Here is a 19,261-nt window from a genome sequence, read left to right as displayed (position 1 = left end):
GGATGCCCCCTTTCACTTGGGGTCCATTTACGGAGGGCTAGAAAGTGGGGACTAGAGGTGACAGACCTGGGCCGGGTGCACCAGGGATGTGCGCTGAACGGCTGGCTGGCCTCTGGGACAGGGCAGGGTTTGGGTTTGAATTGCCGGGAGCTAAAGAACGGTCTCCTTCCCCCAGAGCAAGACCCTTGGTGCCGGGAGGCAGGGGACGTGCGCGGGGGCTGAAGGACACTCCTGGTGTTGTGCTGCTCAGCCCTGAGCCCCTCTCAGCCCCGGGGTTTTCCTAGGCCCATAGATCCCCAGGCCGGAGGGGACCGTTGTGATCAGACCGGAGCCCCTGCTCCAGGCTAATCCTCACAGCAGGTAAAAGCAGGCACGGGGGGGGGGTTTCCCCTGCCCAGGCCCCGGCTGGTGGTGGGCTGGCCCACGCGCCTGTAACCCGAGCCGGTGGCCCTCCTGCTGCTCTATTTGGGGTGGGGAATCCAGCCCAGGGCTGCAGTCACTGTTATTTTGGCCCATGAGTAACCCCTCGCCATCAGCCTCGTAAAAATAGGCAATGGGGCCTGGCGGGGGCGTCCGGGCCAGAGGGTTCTGGAAGGAGCCAGGCCCCCACGGGAGGGGATAAAAGCTGCCGGCCCCCGGCCCCGAGCAGATCGGCCCCTGGCCCCCACCGGAGAGGACTCAGCCCCGAGCCAGAGGCAGCCCCAGCAGCAGCGATGCTATGCCGCCTGCAGCTCCTACCGCCCGCCCCCGGCCCCGTGGCTGCCCGGCTGGGCCCCGTGCGCACTCTGTGGCCGGCCCCAGGGGCCCTCTTCGCTCAGCTGGAGCGGGAGCTGCTGCGGGAGCTGGAGACGGCCAGGGCGTTTGCAAGCAGCATGGGGCAGCTCCTGGCTGGCGGAGGGAGCAGCAGCCCCGGCGGGGAGCCAGGCCAGAGCTCCAGCGTGGCCCTGGCCCAGGGGACGGCCCAGCCCTTCGCCGTGCGGCAGGACGTCGGGGGCTTCGCGCCCCAGGAGCTGGCGGTGAAGCTGGTGGGCAGGAAGGTGCTGCTGACGGGCAGGAAGGAGACGCAGAGCGAGGACGGCAAAGGCTCCTTCTCCTACAAGTACGAGGTGTTCAAGAGGGAGTGGGACGTGCCCGAGGCCGTGGACACTGACCGCCTGACCTGCTCCATCTCCAGGGAGGGGCAGCTGTGCATCGAAGCCCCGTGCCTGGCCCCCGCAGCCGTCCCCGCGAGGAACGTGCCCATCCAGCTCAGCCCTGCGGGGGGCTCGGCGGCACCGGCTGAGCCGGGCTCGGAGGACGGGGCCGACGGCAGAGCCCAGGGGTAACAGCCGAGGAGCAGACTCCAGAGGCCGGGGCTGAGACTTGGCAGGGCCGCGCCCTGGCTGACCTGGCTGGCTGCAAGCCAGATTCACGGCGTGTGACGTATTTTTACGTGAAATAAACGTTCCTGATTTCCCCCTGTGCTGGTGGTCCCTCTGCCAGGACTGGCTGGCCCCAGGCACTCGCTGCGGGCTCCTCCTCGGGCCGTGGCACAGGCTGGCACCGTGGCCCTGCTGCTGCACCCGTGGCCCGCCTGAGCCGGGGCTGGTGGTTTCCCCCCCGACACGCCCAGCGGGCCTCCCTCGGGGGGGACGTCGGGGGCCCCTGGGCTCCACCGGAGGCTGGGGGTGAGGCACAGCCACGAGCAGGGCCCGGCACTGCTGGGTGATCCCAGGCCTCTGCGTCGGCCGGGAGGGGACGGGCCCAGGGCCGGGCGCCCGCTCCCTGGGGCAGCACGGTTGTCGGGCGAGTTGGTTCGTTGGCCCGGTGCTATTGACACGGGTTACAGAGCGGACACATGTGCCGAGGCGTGTGGGCACACAGACACACACGCACGCTCCATACGGACCACATGTGGGCCCTACACAAATAAGGGACTTCACCCTTTCCAGCCCCCGCACCTTGCCTGTGCCCTGGGAGCTATCGCCGGGCCTCTCCCGCCAGCCTCGGATGCAAACAACAGGGGCCAACTTCAGGGAGGCCCTAGAAGTTCCCAGAGACTTTGGGGCAGGGAGCGATGCCAGGCCCTGTTTGTGGCTGCCAGAAGCTGCCGGCTCGGCTGTGCGGCCCGGTAGGTCGCTCACAAGGCCAGGCTCGTCTCGCCCCCAGCACCGTCTACGGGCAGAGGAGGCCGGCGCGGCCCCTACGTGGGCAGAGGAGGAAGGGCCTGGAAGGGCGGGGTGGCTATATAAGGCAGCCCTGTGGCTGCTGCCAGGGCCAGGGTCCCGAGACCGCGAGGCAGAGCGAGTCAAAGGCAGCAGGAGTTTGAGCAGCAGAATCATGACAAGCTGCTCCCGGTACCTGGTGCGGCTGCTCCCACTCAGACGGTGGCCGTGGCGGGGCTTCGGCCCCATGTGGGTCTGCAGCAGCGAGCCAGGGAGCATCCTCCTGGGACCGGCAGAATTCTGGTACCTGTAACTGTGGCGAAGCGGGACTGTTCTTAATGTTTCCTCTGAATAGTGTGGGGGTGCCTCAGTTTCCCCTAGGCAGTTCTTAAGTATCTCAGTGGTGGGATAAGGGTGTATGATCATTGCAGAGCCCTAGAGGGCAGGTGTGTGAAGGGGTCTGGACACAGAGAATGGCTGACACCCAGTTTCCTGGCAACTGCTGGCCTGAGCCCTTTCCCCCTGCAAGGTGAGAGCTAAATGGTTGGAGAACAAAGGAATCAGGTGACCTCCTGGCCCAGGAAAGGGACAAAGCCCAGAGGAGGAGGGGCTGGAGGGAGTTTCGGTTTGGGGCTGGCTGGGGATGTGAAGTGCAGATGTGGTTGCCTGGCTCACTGCCCCCCAAAATGGACCCAGCTGAGGGGTCCTGTTCTCCGCACCTGCAAGCTCTGTGTTAGACCATGTTCCTGTCGTCTAATAAACCTTCTGTTTTACTGTCTGGCTGAGAGTCACGTCTGACTGCGGAGTTAGGGGCAGGACCCTCTGGCTTCCCCAGGACCCCGCCTGGGCGGACTCGCTGGGGGAAGCGCACGGAGGGGCAGAGGAGGCTGAATGCTCCGAGGTCAGACCCAGGAAGGTGGAGCCGGGTGAGCTGTGTGTCCTGCAGACAGGCTGCTCCCAGGAAGGAGACTTCCCCAGAGTCCTGCCTGGCGTTGTGGGGAGCAGTCCCAGAGCATCACCCGGGGACTCCGTGACAACTAACCAATGTGCGAGTGTCACCACCTCCCTGTTCCCCCAGCTGGGTTGCCAGGTGACGATTCTCTCCGGGTGTCTCTAGTTTGTGTTACTGCTGGAATAAACCTGTTTCCCCCCCATTCCCGTTGTCAGTGGACTTTGCAGAAATGGGTTTTCACTGTGATTTCCAAACAGACTCCAGAGGGGGAGACGTGATATTGCTCGGTGCTAGGGACAACTGCAGGGATTGCGAGGTCCTGGGCGACAGTTCCAGACGTTTGGTCTGGGCGGGGAGCGGGAATGAAATGTAATTCAGAGCCCTGTACCGTTTCAGGCTGGAAAATATTTGAGCATGCGGTAAAAGTGTAATGAATCGAGTTTGGGAAGGGGGGACTAAAAAGAGGCGTTAGGAAGATTTCCCTAATATCTAGCCCCGGGGGAGGGGGCCACCTGTGGTTCCGGAGCCACACGTGGCTCGTCAGAAGTTACTGTGCGGCTCCTTGTTTAGGCACCCACTCCGGGGCTGGAGCTGCAGACCCCAACTTTCCAATGTGCTGGGGGGTGCTCGCTGCTCAACCCTGGCTCTGCCACAGGCCCTGCCCCCACTCCGCCCCTTCCCGCCCCCTCCCCTGAGCCTGCCCTGCCCTCGCTCCTCCCCTCCCCCCCACAGCCCCTTGCACAGGAGCAAACAGCTGATCAGCAGGTGCGGGAAGGGAAGGAGGGGGCGGGGCTGCCGGGGGGCAGGAGGTGCTCGGAGTGGGGTTTGGGGAGCGGATGGGGGCCTGCTGACGTATTACTGGGGCTCTTTGGCAACGTACGTTGGTAAATTCTGGCTCCTTCTCAGGCTCCGGTTGCCCCCCCCCGGTCTAACGGATGAACCGAGGAGGTGGTGGAATCCGTCTCATTGTCGAATCTGGTCTTAAAACCCCCCAGCACCTCTCAGGGATGGTCTCGCTTTATTTGGTCCTGCCTCGGTGTTGGGGGCTGGGCCGGATGACCTCTTGAGGCCTTTCCCATCCTCCCATTTCGGAGCCTGTCTGGGGGGTGGGGATGGATACAAGGCGAGACGAGTGCTCTGCAGGTAAATGGGTTTTGAACGTAACTGGGGCAGAGAGAGGTTTCGTACGGGGCGAGTTCCGGCACCCACCCCAACAACGATCCTTTGACAGACAGACCCTTGCCCAGCGCCTCGGGGCCGGCCCCAGCTATTCACCAGGTTGTCGACTCTCGCCGGCTTATCAGCCCTTGCACAAACCCGGGTGTGCCCCCGCCGGGCCCAGCGCCCCGCGGGATCTCAGCTGTCGGCCAGCGTTCTCTTCCTAGCCCGCCTGGTTCCCAGGGGAGCTGGACCCCTGCACCCTCAAGCTGCTCAGGGTGGAGGCCCCCGAGAAGACCTGCACTCCTTCCCCAGCCCCTTGGGGGTCCTGCCTGCTGGTGTGTGCACCTTTGGGGGGGGGGCTGCACCCTGGGAGGTGGGGCTGGGCTTCGGGCCACGCTGTGCTGCTCTGGGCCGAGCCCTGCCGTGGGGCAGGGCTGGGAGTTAGGGCTCCCTAGACCCGCTGGGAAGTCAGCGCCCCACATGGCGAGAGCCCCCTCTTCCTGCATGCACTGGGGGGTTATCCCACTTGGGGGGGTCACGTGAAAATGAGGGGGGGAGTTACCCCGCAGTGTAGGGGGAGGGGAGGTGCCCCGTGGAGGGGGTTATTTACCCCACACTTGGGGTGCTGTGTGTGTGTGTGTGCGGGGGGCATTTGCCCCCCCCGGCCGGCCCGCGTGAAGGGTCTCTGGCTGGCTCCGCCCCGGGCAGGCTAAGCCCCGCCCCCCGGCTCGGGGACTACATCTCCCAGCAGCCCCCGGGCCCGCGCAGGCGTAGTGCCGGCCTGGCGCGCACGCTGCGGTCCCGGCATGGCGGAGCCGGAGGCCTCGCAGCCCGGCCGGACCCCGCCGCCCCCCGCGGCCGCGCCCGGCTCCGGCCCGGGCCCGGGCCCCGCCGCCGGCTCCAGCGACCCGGCCCGGCCCGGGCTGAGCCAGCAGCAGCGCGCGAGTCAGCGCAAGGCCCAGGTGCGGGGCTTCCCGCGGGCCAAGAAGCTGGAGAAGCTCGGGGTGTTCTCGGCCTGCAAGGTGCGGGGGGGGCTGGGGGTGCGGGGGTGGGCTCGGGGGGTGTTCCTGGCCCTGGGGGTGCGGGGGGGCCGGGGGTGTTCTCGGCCTGCAAGGTGCGGGGGGGCCCTGGGGGTGCGGGGGGTGTTCTCGGCCTGCAAGGTGCGGGGGGGCCCTGGGGGTGCGGGGGGTGTTCTCAGCCCGCAGGGTGCGGGGGGGGTGGGGAGGGCCAGGCATGGGGAGCTGATTCGGGGTGGGGGGAGAAGCTGGGGGAGCTGTCCAGTGTTGAGGCGGAGCTGGGGAAGCTGGGCGCAGAGGGGGATGTGGCCAGTCGGGGTCTCATTGCCTGGTGGGGTGGGGGGAGCAGGGAGCTGCTTTTTCCAGCCTTCGGCAGCGACATCATCCCCCCCGCCCCCAATGGCCACAGGTCCCGGCTGGGGTTCCTCGTGCACCAGCCTTCCCCGGGCCTGAGGAGCTGAGCGATCCCAGCCTGTTCCCTGGGGCCGGCAGGCTGCACGGGACCCCCCCACGCCCTGTGCGGTGGGGTGCTGTCTGAGGCACCTTCCCTGGCTGTTCCACCCCTCCGGGGTGGCACGGAATGGGGAAGGGAAAGGGCAGGGCCGGCCCTTGGGGTGAGGTCCAGGCCCCCGCACCGATCGCCTGTCTGTCCCTGGCGTAGGCCAACGATGCCTGCAAGTGCAACGGCTGGAAGAACCCCAACCCCCCCACTGCCCCCCGCATGGACCTGCAGCAGCCCGTGACCAACCTGAGCGAGCTGTGCCGTAGCTGTGGACACGCCCTAGGTAAGGCCTTCCGGCGCCTGCCCCTGGCACGGGGACCCAGGGCGGGGCATGGGCTGGGAGCGCGCCGGGCTCTGCTCTGGTGGGACTGTCCGAACAGGTCGGGGCCGCGTTTAGTGCTGCGCATGCCTTCGAGGCCCCCTGGCAACGCCGGGCGATGCCCTGTGGCCGGTGCCAGGGCGTCACCACCTAAGCCTGCCCGTCTTCTTCGCTGCTCCCCCGTCCAGCTGACCACGTGTCCCACCTGGAGAACGTCTCGGAAGAGGAGATCAGCCGGCTGCTGGGGATGGTGGTGGACGTGGAAAATCTCTTCATGTCGGTCCACAAAGAGGAGGACACGGACACCAAGCAAGTGTATTTCTACCTGTTCAAGGTACGGTGGGGGAGCAGCGGCTTAGCTCTGCCTTTGAGCCGCAAGCCGGGCCTCCAGGACAGCAGCTGAGCCGATGCCTTAATGTCCTGGCCCGGTCGCGTGGGGGGCCCCGGAGGGCAGCAGTTCTGACCCTGCCGTGCTGGGACCCTGCTCTTGTTCCGCAGGATGGGCTGGCTGTTCCTACCCACCTGACACTGGTTCCACCTCTGGGTAGCCACTGCAAAGGCTTCCTGTTTCCAGCCTAAAATCTGGCACATCTCTGCCTGCCTCTGGTCTGGTTGCTGTTCCGTGCAGTTACTTTCCAGGGCACGCTTGGTTGAAGTCAGCTCTGAGGCGGGGATTCCGCTTTGTCCCATGGGCGCCCCAATTCGTTCCTGCCCCATGCCCAGAAGCGTTTACAGTCCTTCTCAGCTATAGTATCACCAGGCCATCCTCAAGGCAGGCGTCCTCTTGGCCTCAGGGCCGCGCCTTTCTGGAGGGAGTGCTCATTCTTCCACCTTGGATAAATGGGATCAGGATAGCTGGAGAGTTCATTCCCTTCCTGGGGAAACGATCTGCACGTGTTATCCACTGACAATGCATCTGATTTGTGTAAGACCTAAAGTAACTATTCCGTTTGTATACATCCTGCCTGGCAAGGGATGGAACTCCGAATTCCTGACACCTCCATGGCTATGTGTTCTGGTGGGCTCAGAAGCCCCCAATGTCCCTGTTCTTGAGCGAGGAATGCTAGTTCGTTGTCATACGAGACTGAAAGAGCCACTCCTCTCCTAACCTGCGTCTTGCCTAAAATTCCTGGAGTCCTAGCTGACCTCTGCTCCTTTATTGATGCTGTGAACTGTTCACCAGGCTGAGGTGCTGCTGGCGGGACGTGGGAAGGAGCAGCAGACGGATTACGTGAGAAGTGTGGGAGAGTCTGTGTGTGGTCTCCGTTAGGCCTGGGAATAACGAGCCCATGTAGGGATCTAAGCCCCGTGAGCTGCTGGGGTACATACTCCAAGAGTACGCAGAGATCTTCGTACCAGGGAGTCCATCAACTTACCTAGATATTTGCCTAGTTTTACAACAGCCTAGACAAAAAGCACTAGCGAAGTCAGTACAAAGTAACACGTCGTACAGTGACTTGTTTATACAGCTCTAGATGCTGTATACTAAAATGTAAGCACAATATTTATATTCCGGGTGCTTTATTTTATAATTATATGGTAGAAATGAGAAAACAAGCCATTGGTCGGTAGGAGTGCCCTGTGACGCTCTTGTGGTTTTATGTCTGATTTTGTAAGCAAGTAGTTTTTAAGTGAGATGGAACTTGGGGTACCCTAGCCTCCTGAAAGGGGTTCCACTGTCTGGAAAGGCTGAGCACCAGCGATTTATTCTATGTCTGGAAACCTGCTTCAGGCAACCCAACTGTAAGACTGGCTTGAAAGCAGACGCTTTGCTGGAAACTAGATGTTGTCCTGCCACCCCAGTCCCGAGCTGAACCCCCTGGGAGAATACATTGCGAGGGAAGAAGTGGACAGGTTCCCAGCATTGGTGTAAATCAACACAGCCCATTAAAGGCACCAGCGTGGCACCATTTGAGCCAGCTGGGGATCTGGCCGGCTGCTCCTGGCCTGGCCTGTAATGGTCACAGCTTTCTGTGGCTGCTGTAAGCCTCGCCTCTTTCCGGTCTCTGGCACTTTGACACTTCCCCCTTGCCTCCCCAGCTGCTGAGGAAATGCATCCTGCAGATGAGCCGTCCTGTTGTAGAAGGGTCCCTTGGCAGCCCCCCCTTTGAGAAGCCGAACATCGAGCAGGTAACGCCAGCGCTCCATAGCGGCCATCCATTGTCACAGCGACCGCAAAGCTCGCTGCACCCTCTGCTGTAACATGCAGCTGACCCTGAGCTAACATGTCTGCCTGGACGCCCCCGGTGGGGGGAGAGGTGCTGGCGTCTTCCGATGACCCTCTCTCAAACCGGATCTTACGGCTTTTAGCTTCCTGGCGTCTCTTCCCCCGGCCCAATAATCCTTCTATAACTGGGAGACGTTCCCTGCAACTGGCTGACTTGTTATCCACCCAGGGTCTGACACGGACACGTCACTGTATGTCTGGGTGCCTCAGTAGCAAACCAAGCCGCATGTTAGCGCTGGTCCGAGGAAATCCGTCCCTGTGGGCCAGTGCTGGGCGCGTTTGTTTCTCGTGGAGGTCTCCCGCCCTGACCCTGGAAGTGGTAGATCTTCGTAAGTCAGAGGGCAGGGGTGGGGAGGGCTCTGGTGGAGCTTGAGGGACAGGGCAGGAATTGCCAGGCGGGGTCAGACCAGGCTCCGTCTTGCCCAGTGTCGTGTCTCCAGGCTTCAGCCAGTACATCTCTGAGCCACACCACTCGGCTGCTCTGGTCTGTACCCTCATGTGCCCCCAATATTCTGGTCTGGGCTCCCTGCTGCCGCCCCTCGGTCCCAGCCCTGAGTCTCTCCGATGGAAGCTGCCAGCTTTAGCAAACCGGTCAGTGAGGATCTTGTAGTGTTGATAAATGACCTGGGAATTCTTGGAAAATCCACCCATACTCATCCCACTACACCTGATCCATAACTGGACCCGGGTCTCGGCTGCTCCATTCCACACCTCCTGCAGCTCCTCGGCTGCGTTAACCTCGTGCACCCCCCCTCCGCCAGCCCTGTGTTCATTGCGCAGAGCCAGCTCTGTGTCGGCTGCTGTGCGACAAAGCCCACCGCAGCTGGGGCCTGCCTTCGCCTCCCCTGACGCTCTGCGGGCGCTCTGCCCCCACAGGGAGTCTTCAACTTCGTCCAGTACAAGTTCAGCCACCTGCCCCCCAAGGAGCGTCAGACCATGTACGAGCTCTCCAAGATGTTCCTGCTCTGCCTCAACTACTGGAAGCTGGAGACGCCCTCCCAGTTCCGGCAGCGCTCGCAGAACGACGACGTGGCCACCTACAAAGTCAACTACACCCGGTGAGCGCTGGGGAGAGGGGCGGGGCGGGGCTGGTGCAGACCCCGTCCCAGTGCAGTGCTCCCCGACAGTTCATCGCCTGCTTTGCTAACGGGGCTTTAGCTTGTGCCCAGCCCCCAGGTCTGGGGGAGCCCTGCCTGTGTCTCCCCTCATTTCATGTCCCCATTGAGGAGATCTGGGCTCACCCTCCTCTCCTGAGCTGCCGTGCGCTCTCTGGTCCTGATCTCTCCCGCCGCACTTCCCGCTGAATTCACAGACCTGGAGGTCCTGAGCCTGCCGCTCTTAAGCATGCCCAGCGCCTGCTGCATCCCCGGAGTGCCGCCGGCAGCTGCCTCTGCCCCCCGGCGGCTCAGCGTGGTGCGCCCTGGCATGTGCTGACTGCACATGCTTGTGCCACTGAAGGGCCTGCAGCTCTGCTGGGCAACTTGTCAATGGGCTAATGCACTTCGCAGCTTGCATCTGGGCCGGGCCAGCGGGTGGGGTTGTGGGCCCGGCAGGTGGGGTTGTGGGTCCTCGTGACGGTTCAGTGCCATGAAGCCAGCGTGCTGTGCCCCTGGCTGGCTTGGAGAGACAGCGTCTCTGTGTGCCCCGCACTCTGCTGGGAAATGTCCCCTATCTTGACTACCCCATTGCCCCTCCATTCCCGATAAGATGCAGCTGCTGCGATTTGCATCCCAGCCCATGGCTGCGACCCCAGTCATAATGCCAGCCCCTTGGGGGCTGGTACCAACGTCCAGGAGTGGGCAGGTCCCTGGGAGTTGCCCCCTTTCTCCCCCCAGCTGGCTGTGTTACTGCCACGTGCCCCAGAGCTGCGACAGCCTCCCCCGCTATGAGACCACCCACGTCTTCGGGCGCAGCCTGCTCAAGTCCATTTTCACCGTCACCCGCCGGCAGCTGCTGGAGAAGTTCCGGGTGGAGAAGGACAAGCTGGTGCCGGAGAAGCGGACACTCATCCTCACCCATTTCCCCAAGTAGGTGGGGCTGGCTCCCAGGGGGTGGGGCTGGCTCCCAGGGGGTGGGGCTGGCTCCCAGGGGGTGGGGCTCTCACTGGCCCTGGCGAACCCAGAGGTGGCTGTGATGGGTGGGTCACGTCTGGTCTCTGCGTACCTGATCCCTGGGCCCAGCTCGCTGGGTGAGGCTCCTCCCCATGGGGTACCTGCCCCGTTAATCTGGGTGGCCACGTGTGGCCCCACACTCCCTCCCCCGTGCTGCTCACGGTTGGCAGCTCTGATGTGGCCATGCCACTAGCCTGCCGGCTGCTGGCTAACATGCCCTGTCACCCGCCCTGGCCAGGTTTCTGTCCATGCTGGAAGAGGAGATCTACGGGGAGAACTCACCCATCTGGGAATCTGACTTCACCATGCCAGCCACGGAAGGCGCCCAGCTGGTCCCACGCCCAGGTACTTCACTGGGGAGATGCCTGGGAGCGATTGGGCTCATGCCATGCCGGCTCCGTTGCAAGCCCGTGCTTTCCTCGGCCTGCTGGTGTGGGCCGCGGAGGGCCAGTGCAAACGCCTCCTGTCCGGGGCCACGTGGGCACCAACCCCGGGGCGGGCGGCTGTGGGCCAGCGGGTTCGGCGCGTGAAAGGCTCCGTTCTCATTCCCAGCAGCCGTCAGCACCGTCGCCGTGCCCAGCACCCCGATCTTTAGTAAGAAGCTCGGCAGCAGCAGCTCCTTGTCCTCCATGAGCCTTGACGCCAGCTCGGCAGAGCCTGTGCCAGGTAACGCCGGCTCCAGCCCCGCACTGTCCCCCCCCAGTGGGTGCGGGGAGGGGCTGAGACGGCCCTGGGACCCTGCCCGGGGGCACAAGCCTTTATGGCCCCAGCGCCTCTGGGACTGTGTGCGCCCCGTGCTGGGGGCTCGTGCCCGAGGACGCAGCGCCCTGGGAGGGGTCGGCCTCTGGCCAGCGCCACCTGCCCTGGAGTGAAAGGGGCAAAGTGCTGCCAGACCAGAGTGGTCCACAGTGAACTCTTGAGAGTCCATGGGGCTGCTTGGGTCTCCAGTGTGGGCTGGGGAAGGGATCTCAGGTTCCAGGGGGTGGAAGGGTCTGTGGAGACAGCGAGGTAGGGGGAGGGGGCTGCCCTCGCAATACGTGAGGATGGTGGATGCCCAAGTGGATCGTCGTCAGCCAGCTCGGGAACAGCCTGCCCCCGCCATTCCCTGTAACCCTGGCTCCCGTCGGCCACGAGCCGTTCAGCTCAAAGGTGGGGGAATGAAAGAACAGCCTTTAGACCCCTCGTCTGCTGCCCGCCCCCCACCCCGAGCACAGACTGCCTGGGATGGGCCGTGCCCAATTCCCTGACAGGCAGCTCCACCCAGGAAGCCATGGAGCACCCAGTTGGCCTGACCTGGCCCTGTAGGTGGCCGAGAGGGGAAGCCCCCTGCGGGGTGACGGCAAGGCCTCCCAGCCATGCTCGTGCCCCAGCAGCACCGGTTCCTGCGGGCCCCAGCCCTGCCGAGGCCTGGCTGCTGCTGCAGGGTCCGAGTGCGCCGGCTGCCGGCTCCCTTGCGCTGTGGCTCGGCGGGAGGCGGCGTCCTGAGCCACATGGGGTGGGAGATGCAGGGAAGCGAGTGGCCCATGGCCTGGCCCTGGCGTGACCGTCCTCTGCCGCCCGAGCAGGTGAGAAGCGGAAGCTGCCTGAGAGCCTGACGCTGGAGGACGCCAAGCGGATCCGGGTCATGGGCGACATCCCCATGGAGCTGGTCAACGAGGTGATGCTGACCATCACGGACCCGGCTGCCATGCTGGGCCCGGAGGTACGGGGTAGGGAGCAGGGCAGAGAGCTGCGTTAGTGGGGCCAGGGTTGCTGGCGACAGTAGGAGCTGCCAGCCCTTTGGAGCAGCTGTGCCAGACCTTGGCTGGCGCCTGCTCTGACCCCGTGCCGGGGCCTGGCATGACTCTGTTGTGGGGGAGAGGATGGAATGGGCAGCAGCCAAGGAGGAATCCAGTGCCAGCTGCAGGAGGACATGAGCCCTGCTATGCCCTGGGCAGCCTATTCCCCTGGGCTGGCTCCTGGCTGGGCGTCAGTGGGCCGGAGGGGGGTTGGGTAGGTGGACAGGGCTTTGTCCCTTACCCCCCGCTCCGCGCCCCAGACCAGCCTGCTGTCAGCCAACGCGGCGCGGGACGAGACGGCGCGGCTAGAGGAGAGACGCGGCATCATCGAGTTCCACGTCATCGGCAACGCGCTCTCGCAGAAATCCAACAAGCGGATCCTGATGTGGCTGGTGGGGCTGCAGAATGTCTTCTCCCACCAGCTGCCCCGCATGCCCAAGGAGTACATCACCCGCCTCGTCTTCGACCCGTATGTGGGGGGGGCTCTGGGGAGCCGGGCGCAGGCTCCGGGGTGGGGGGTCCGCTCTGGGGAGCTGGGCGCAGGCTCCGGGGTGGGGGGTCCTGGCTCATGCAGGAAGTGGAGAGCCCCAGTTCGGTCCCTGCGTCCTGGTTGCTCCAGAGGCCCAGGCCCAGCGTGACCCCAGCAGCTGTGGGGTGGGGGAATGGTCTGCACCCCCAAGCCAGGCTGACATTGCGGCCCAGATTCCTCCCCAGTCCCATCCTGTTAACTCCAACGGGGCCACTGCTGTCTGAGCTGCAACCTCCTTCCCACCCCCCCTGCTGCTGCAGCGACTCGCGGGGGGCAGGATGGTGCATTGAGGCTGCCCCCCACCCCCTGTAACTCTGGCTGTGCCTCCCCTGGCAGCAAACACAAGACCCTGGCTCTGATCAAGGACGGCCGGGTGATCGGGGGCATCTGCTTCCGGATGTTCCCCACCCAGGGCTTCACGGAGATTGTCTTCTGTGCTGTCACCTCCAACGAGCAAGTGAAGGTGAAGGGAAAACTGCACTCACCGGGGGAGTGAATGAGAGAAAACAGTGGGGAGCTGCACGTTGGGATTGGGGACCCCAGGGCAGAGATAGCTGGGGGGGGGGGGGGCTGCGGGTCGGGAGGGAGGGGCACCGGCAGGGCTGGGGGAGCCCAGGGCAGGGATAGCTGGGGGGCTGCGGGTCCGGCGTGAGGGGAACGGCAGGGCTTGCGGGAGCCCAGGGCATGGCCAGCAGGTTGGGATTGGGGGGTGCTGCAGAGGGGTTTGGGTGGGGAGCCCAGGCGTAGATAGCAGGGGGGAGGCTGCAGGCCATGGCTCTGGGGGAGGGAAGGAGGCAGGAGCTGTTTTGCCCTGGCCCTGGTGAGTGCAGCCTTGTGGACGGCAGGAGGTACCCCGAGGCCGGGCCGGGGACCATGTTTAATGCTGGCTGTTCCTGCGGCCGAGCAATCGCTCTGCTGGGGTCTGTTCCCCCAACATGTCCTGGGGCAGGGCCAGCCTGGGGCATCTCCCCCCAAGCCCTCTCGGAAACACTGAGACCCACCTGCCCCGGGGTCTCGCCTGACGGGCCTCTGTCTGTCTGCCTGCCTGCCAGGGGTACGGGACGCACCTGATGAACCACCTGAAGGAGTATCACATCAAGCACAACATCCTCTACTTCCTGACCTACGCCGACGAGTACGCCATCGGCTACTTCAAGAAGCAGGTCTGGGCCCCTGGCGCCGCCGGCCCTCGCCCCCCTAGGGGAGTGTCCTAATCCCCCCGCCCCCCGATGTGGCTCGCTCGCTCTCACAACCCCCCTTCCTCTCCAGGGCTTTTCCAAGGACATCAAGGTGCCCAAGGGCCGCTACCTGGGCTATATCAAGGACTACGAAGGGGCGACGCTGATGGAGTGCGAGCTCAACCCCCGCATCCCCTACACCGAGCTCTCGCACATCATCAAGAAGCAGAAGGAGGTATCTCCTGGGCGGGGGGCCTGGCTTCTTGCCCCCGCCACGCCCGCGTGCCCGCAACACCTTGAATGCTCTTGACGCTAGTGCAGGGAAAGGCGTTGCTGCCGGCCCAGGAGGCCGCTGTCCTGTGAGCGCCCCTCTCGGGCAGCGTCTCCGTGGCCCAGGCAGCTCCCAGCAGGGCTTTGCCATGCGCGTGCTAGTCACAGGCCAGCGTCCGGCCGCGACGCAGCACCTGCCTCGGGCAGACCCAGACCCACCCCCTGGAGCTGCTGCCTGCTTCCGGCTCGCCCTGGGCAAGCCCTGCTTCCAGCCCTGGCCGCTAGGCAGCCTTGAGGGCGGTGGCTGCCCCATCCTGCGGGCATGGCCCTGCGCCCGGCTCCCCCACCAAGGCCCGAGGGTGAGGGGAGCAGGCCGGGACCAGCCAGACTCTGCCCTCGCCAGGCCTTCCCCCGCTCGCTCCCAGCTGGCCTCTCCCGCCGCAGATCATCAAGAAGCTGATCGAGAGGAAGCAGGCGCAGATCCGCAAGGTCTACCCGGGCCTGACCTGCTTCAAGGAGGGCGTGCGGCAAATCCCTGTCGAGAGCATCCCTGGAATCCGTAAGTTCCGGCCACGAACATCTGCAGCCCGGGCTTTGCCTGCTCCGGCAGCAGGGAAGGGCTCTGACGGCTGGCCACGGCGGCCGTAGCTACCCACCTGGCGCCTGTGCCTGTCCCCTTGCAAATGGTCTCGGCTGTGGCCAGGCTGTGCCACGGCACGGTCCCCGCTGCAGCGTGCAGCATCCCAGTGGCCCCTGTCCTGGGGGGCGAGGCTGGGCAGCGGCCGGCTCCTTCCTTAATACAGTAACAAGAGCAGGAGCCTCAGGAGAGAGCGGATGGGTTGAATGGCTCTGCAGCCGGCCGCCTGGCAGTGGCTCTGATCTGTGCACTTGGACAGGAGCACAGCTGGCATCCCAGCCTCGGCTCTGCAGGACTGTACAGCTCCCGGCACGTCTAGGTGGAGCAGTGCATTCCGGGGGCAGCGGAGGGGGGTGGTCATGCCCCTCCTAGCCAGGTTTTGGAGGGCTGGGTCGGGCAGTTCAGAGGTCATGGAGGCAGAGTGCTACCCAGGGACGGCGCCTGGGGAGGGGATTGGGACGCGGTCGATGGCATGTGAGCGAACGCCTCTTCCTGCCTTCCAGGAGACACGGGATGGCGGCCGCTGGGGAAGGAGAAAGGGTAAGTGCTGTTCCCAGCCCCGCGTCTGTCGCTGCTGGCCTGGGAAGCTCACCAGGGGTAGTGAGTGGGGGGAGCAGCGGCGCCGGTTTGATATCTTACCCCTGTCAGCAGTCCGGGCCAAAAGGGGCGATTGCTGGAGGGCCCTGGAGCTGTCTCCCTGGCCTGGCAGACAATGCAGGGATGGCACGTGGCTGCAGTCTATTCTCACCACCCCGGCAGGGGACCCCAGGCTGTCAGATCTCGGGGCAGCAGCATCCTTGGGGCATCTGGGCCGTAGCTGTGTGGGAGCAGCCGTGACACACGTGGTCTGAACCTGGTCACGTTGCCTCAGGGATCCCTCGTGTGGCTCTGTCCCTGGCAGGCCGCTGCTCTCAAAATGGAGGCAGCGTGTCCTGCTGCAGCAGAGTGCCCTGAGCAGGCTGCCCAGGAGGGAGGACACGAGTCCCCCCCAAGCGGGAGGGCCAGGGCCTCGCCTAGCCATGAGAGCTCGGTGCCCGCTCGCCTGCAGGTGCTGGGAGGGGACAAACGCGGTGGATGCTGACCTCATCTGACCCCTTCTCCTGCAGGAAGGAGCTCAAGGACCCAGACCAGCTGTACAACACCCTGAAAAACCTCCTGGCCCAAATCAAGGTGATGGCGCGTGGGGGGCATCTCCCCTGGGGTCTCACTCTGGGCACCGAGAGATGCTGGAGGCAAAGACTTTGTTGGGTATCAAGAGCTTCCATGGGTCCATTTGGCATGTGCCCAGGCATGGAGGCTCTGTCGCCAACTGAGGGCTCCGGGCGGGTTCTCCCTGAACCATGGGGTTTCTGGCACCTTCCCCTGCCACAGCTGGGTCCAGCAGCCGGGGGAGAGGCACCTCGGCTGGTTCTGATCCATGGTCCCCGAGTCCAGGGCATCTCGCTCTGTCTGAGCTCCCTGTCCTCAGGGTGGGGGTCAGGAGCCAGGCACCTCCCAGGCCTGGCTCTGGAAGAGGGCGGTAGCGGGCTGGGGTGTTCGATCTGGTGTGCAGCGGGAGGGGTGTTCGATCTGTCCGCCATGCCTGAGGCTCTAACTGCCCCTCGCCCCCCCCACAGACCCACCCCAGCGCCTGGCCCTTCATGGAGCCCGTGAAGAAGTCAGAGGCCCCTGACTACTACGAGATCATTCGCTTCCCCATCGGTAGGTGGCCGATCTGCCCGAGGCCCACGCTGCTCCAGGAGGGCCGCACGCCCGGCGGGGTGGGGGGTGGGGCGAGGCGAGCATGGGCTGCGTGGGGTATACAGTGGCAGTGGGGGGGCAGGACTCCTGGGTCCTATTTCACCTCTGGTAGGGAAGTGAAATCTAGTGGCTGGAGTAGGGCTGGGTTCTGCCCTCTCCTGTGGCAGGGGTACGTGAGGTTCTAGTGGCCAAGGCGGAGGTGAGGAGCCCTGACTCCTGGATTCTGTTCCTGGCTCTGTCACTGACTCACTGCACCCCCGTTTCCCCTCTGTGGGGCTGAGGGCGCTGGGCTCTGACGAGGGGGAAGCACGGAGGGAGTAACCCAGCCAGCCGCACGCTGGTCGCTGCCCCCGTTTCCCCTCTGTGGGGCTGAGGGCGCTGGGCTCTGACGAGGGGGAAGCACGGAGGGAGTAACCCAGCCAGCCGCACGCTGGTCGCTGCCCCCGTTTCCCCTCTGTGGGGCTGAGGGCGCTGGGCTCTGACGAGGGGGAAGCACGGAGGGAGTAACCCAGCCAGCCGCACGCTGGTCGCTGCCCCCGTTTCCCCTCTGTGGGGCTGAGGGCGCTGGGCTCTGACGAGGGGGAAGCACGGAGGGAGTAACCCAGCCAGCCGCACGCTGGTCGCTGCCCCCGTTTCCCCTCTGTGGGGCTGAGGGCGCTGGGCTCTGACGAGGGGGAAGCACGGAGGGAGTAAGCCGCTGCCCCCTGCAGACCTGAAGACCATGACTGAGCGTCTGAAGAACCGCTATTACGTCACCAAGAAGCTCTTCGTCGCCGACCTGCAGCGCATCATCACCAACTGCCGGGAGTACAACCCCCCCGACAGCGACTACTGTAAGTGCGCCAACGCCCTCGAGAAGTTCTTCTACTTCAAGCTCAAGGAGGCCGGGCTCATAGACAAGTAGGCACTTGGGGGGCCCTGGCCCTTCAGCGTCTCCTCCTGGCCTCGCGCTTCCCTTGTGCCCGGAGCTCCTGGCCGGGACATCGCTTCCTGCGTCACCCTCCCAGGAGGGTCTCCTGGGCTTCTCCGAGCCCGGATCAGGTGGGGGCGGGGCGCGCATAGCTGCTGAACGGCCAGAGTGTGGGGCCAGCTCCCCTCCTGCTGCTGGGGGACGCCCCTGGGACTCTGGCTTCTCAGCTGGCACTCGCTGGCTCGCCACTGGCCTCTCCCCTTGGTGTCAGGGCTGCGTTAGCCACCGGAGCGGCCCAGGGCCCCTCTGCAGCAGTCCAGGTGACACTCAGCATGCGGGTGTCGCTGCACAAACTCGGAGCCTCACCCTGGAGGCAGGAGCCACGGGCTGCTCTTGGCTCTGCAGTGGATTCAGCCGGGGCATGGACCTGCTGGGCTTGAAATTCCCCTGGGCTACGCACATGGCACGTCTTTGCTTTATGTGGCTGAGGCCCAGCCCCCACTCCCCCCCTGCATCTCCCATACGAACACTGCTCCTGCCGCAGCCTGCTGTGTTCCCTTCGCCTCCTGTTCCCGCCCGCCCCTTTGCTCCCCGTGGAGCATCCCTCCCTGCCACTCACTGCATGAATGTAAAATGGGGTCGGTGTTCTCCTCCCCTGCTGGCCAGAGGGCAGTGGGGACGCGAGCTGCCCCACTCTGGCCTTGCCTGGGTTCAGGGTCTCGGCTGCAGGCTGTGTGAGGTGGTCCGAGGGGTCTGTATCAGCTCTCAGCCATTCCTCCCCCAGCAGCTCGGCCTGCGGCCGATGCTCTGTCCTGTCCTGCCCCGGCGCTGCATGCTCCCCTGGGGCTGGGCCCTTGCCTGTGAGTCTGGCCCCAGCCTTGCTTCCCTGGGGTGAGCCATTCGGCTAGCATGTTAGCCCCTGCTGCGGGCCCTCTGAGCTGCACCAGGTTCTGACCCCATCTCCCCTGCCCCGTGCTCCAGGGCTTCTCCCGGCTCCAGCTCCCTGAGCGCTGCACTCCTGCGCCATAGTAAGGGCCACCTGGGGCAAAGCTTCCCACCATGGGCTCCTGCCCCTCCATTTCAGTGGCACTTGGGCTGCAGGCCCTGGGGCAGGGGAGGGTTCTCCAGTGTGGTGGGGTGACAGCTCAGGGGAAATGGGTCCTAGGCTGGAGCCTTGCTGTGCAGGGGTGAACAGAGTGGTGAGCGGCTAAGCCAGGACCCCTCCCTGCTCCTTCCTCTGTGGCCTGAACGGAGTCCCCTGGGCAAGGGAATGATGGGCCTTGGGGCGGCTGCTCCCTGCCTCACAGCTGGGTTACTGAGCTGTCCTGCAACCCCTCGGGAAACAGGAGCCTCCTGCTCCTTCTGCCTCCCCTCCATGGCAGGGGGCCCCTGAGTCCTGGCAGAGCGACAGGCCCCCGCGAAGTAAAGAGCTGTTGCCCTCTGGCTCATCGGTCACCTCCCTGTGGTACCAGCCCGTGTTGCTCCTGGCGGCCTGGCTGAAGTCACTAGCAACGCGGGCCGCGAAGCCTTCTCCCCGCAGAGGAGCGGATGGAAGAGCAGCCAGGCGGGGGAAGCATTTTGCCGTTGTGTTCCCCCAGACTGCTCACTGTTGCCTTATTCCCCCCGCGCGCTGGCCTGTCTCTCGTGCGCTGCCATGGGGCAACTGGTCCCGCTGCCAGGGGCCCTTCCCATCTCCCCATTTCATTTTTATTTTCCTTTATTTTATTTTTTTAAATAAATGTACGTGGCCCCCGTGAAGCACGTGTCTGTCTCCTGGTGTCCCGGGG

At 64.7% G+C, this 19,261-nt stretch overlaps 2 protein-coding genes across 2 annotated transcripts; both read left to right on the top strand.

The window, feature by feature from the left end:
* Positions 1–517: 517 nt before the first annotated feature.
* On the top strand, positions 518–2,574 carry LOC311513761 (heat shock protein beta-11-like). Its single transcript, XM_084615837.1, has one exon. It carries the CDS (start codon positions 714–716, stop codon positions 1,323–1,325), a length of 612 nt encoding a protein of 203 aa, XP_084471963.1. The 5' UTR covers positions 518–713; the 3' UTR covers positions 1,326–2,574.
* Positions 2,575–5,063: 2,489 nt separating this feature from the next.
* Positions 5,064–19,232, top strand: KAT2A (lysine acetyltransferase 2A; the record flags this gene model as incomplete). Its single annotated transcript, XM_084615806.1, has 18 exons — positions 5,064–5,279; positions 5,935–6,058; positions 6,283–6,428; positions 8,135–8,224; positions 9,198–9,379; positions 10,157–10,348; positions 10,671–10,777; positions 10,985–11,098; positions 11,998–12,134; positions 12,471–12,679; positions 13,076–13,202; positions 13,792–13,902; positions 14,009–14,152; positions 14,632–14,746; positions 15,328–15,364; positions 15,931–15,994; positions 16,441–16,525; positions 17,275–19,232. 18 exons carry the CDS (start codon positions 5,064–5,066, stop codon positions 17,466–17,468), a joined length of 2,394 nt encoding a protein of 797 aa, XP_084471932.1. The 3' UTR covers positions 17,469–19,232.
* Positions 19,233–19,261: the final 29 nt, after the last annotated feature.

This window comes from Lepidochelys olivacea, assembly GCF_965140295.1.
Source record: "Lepidochelys olivacea isolate rLepOli2 genome assembly, chromosome: 27".
Taxonomy (NCBI): domain Eukaryota; kingdom Metazoa; phylum Chordata; order Testudines; family Cheloniidae; genus Lepidochelys; species Lepidochelys olivacea.
This window is presented reverse-complemented; position numbering and strand designations above follow the sequence as displayed.

What these genes read in the sequence shown, in the direction of transcription:
- LOC311513761 (XM_084615837.1), top strand. Translation starts at nt 714, where the DNA reads ATGCTATGCCGCCTGCAGCTCCTACCGCCCGCCCCCGGCCCCGTGGCT.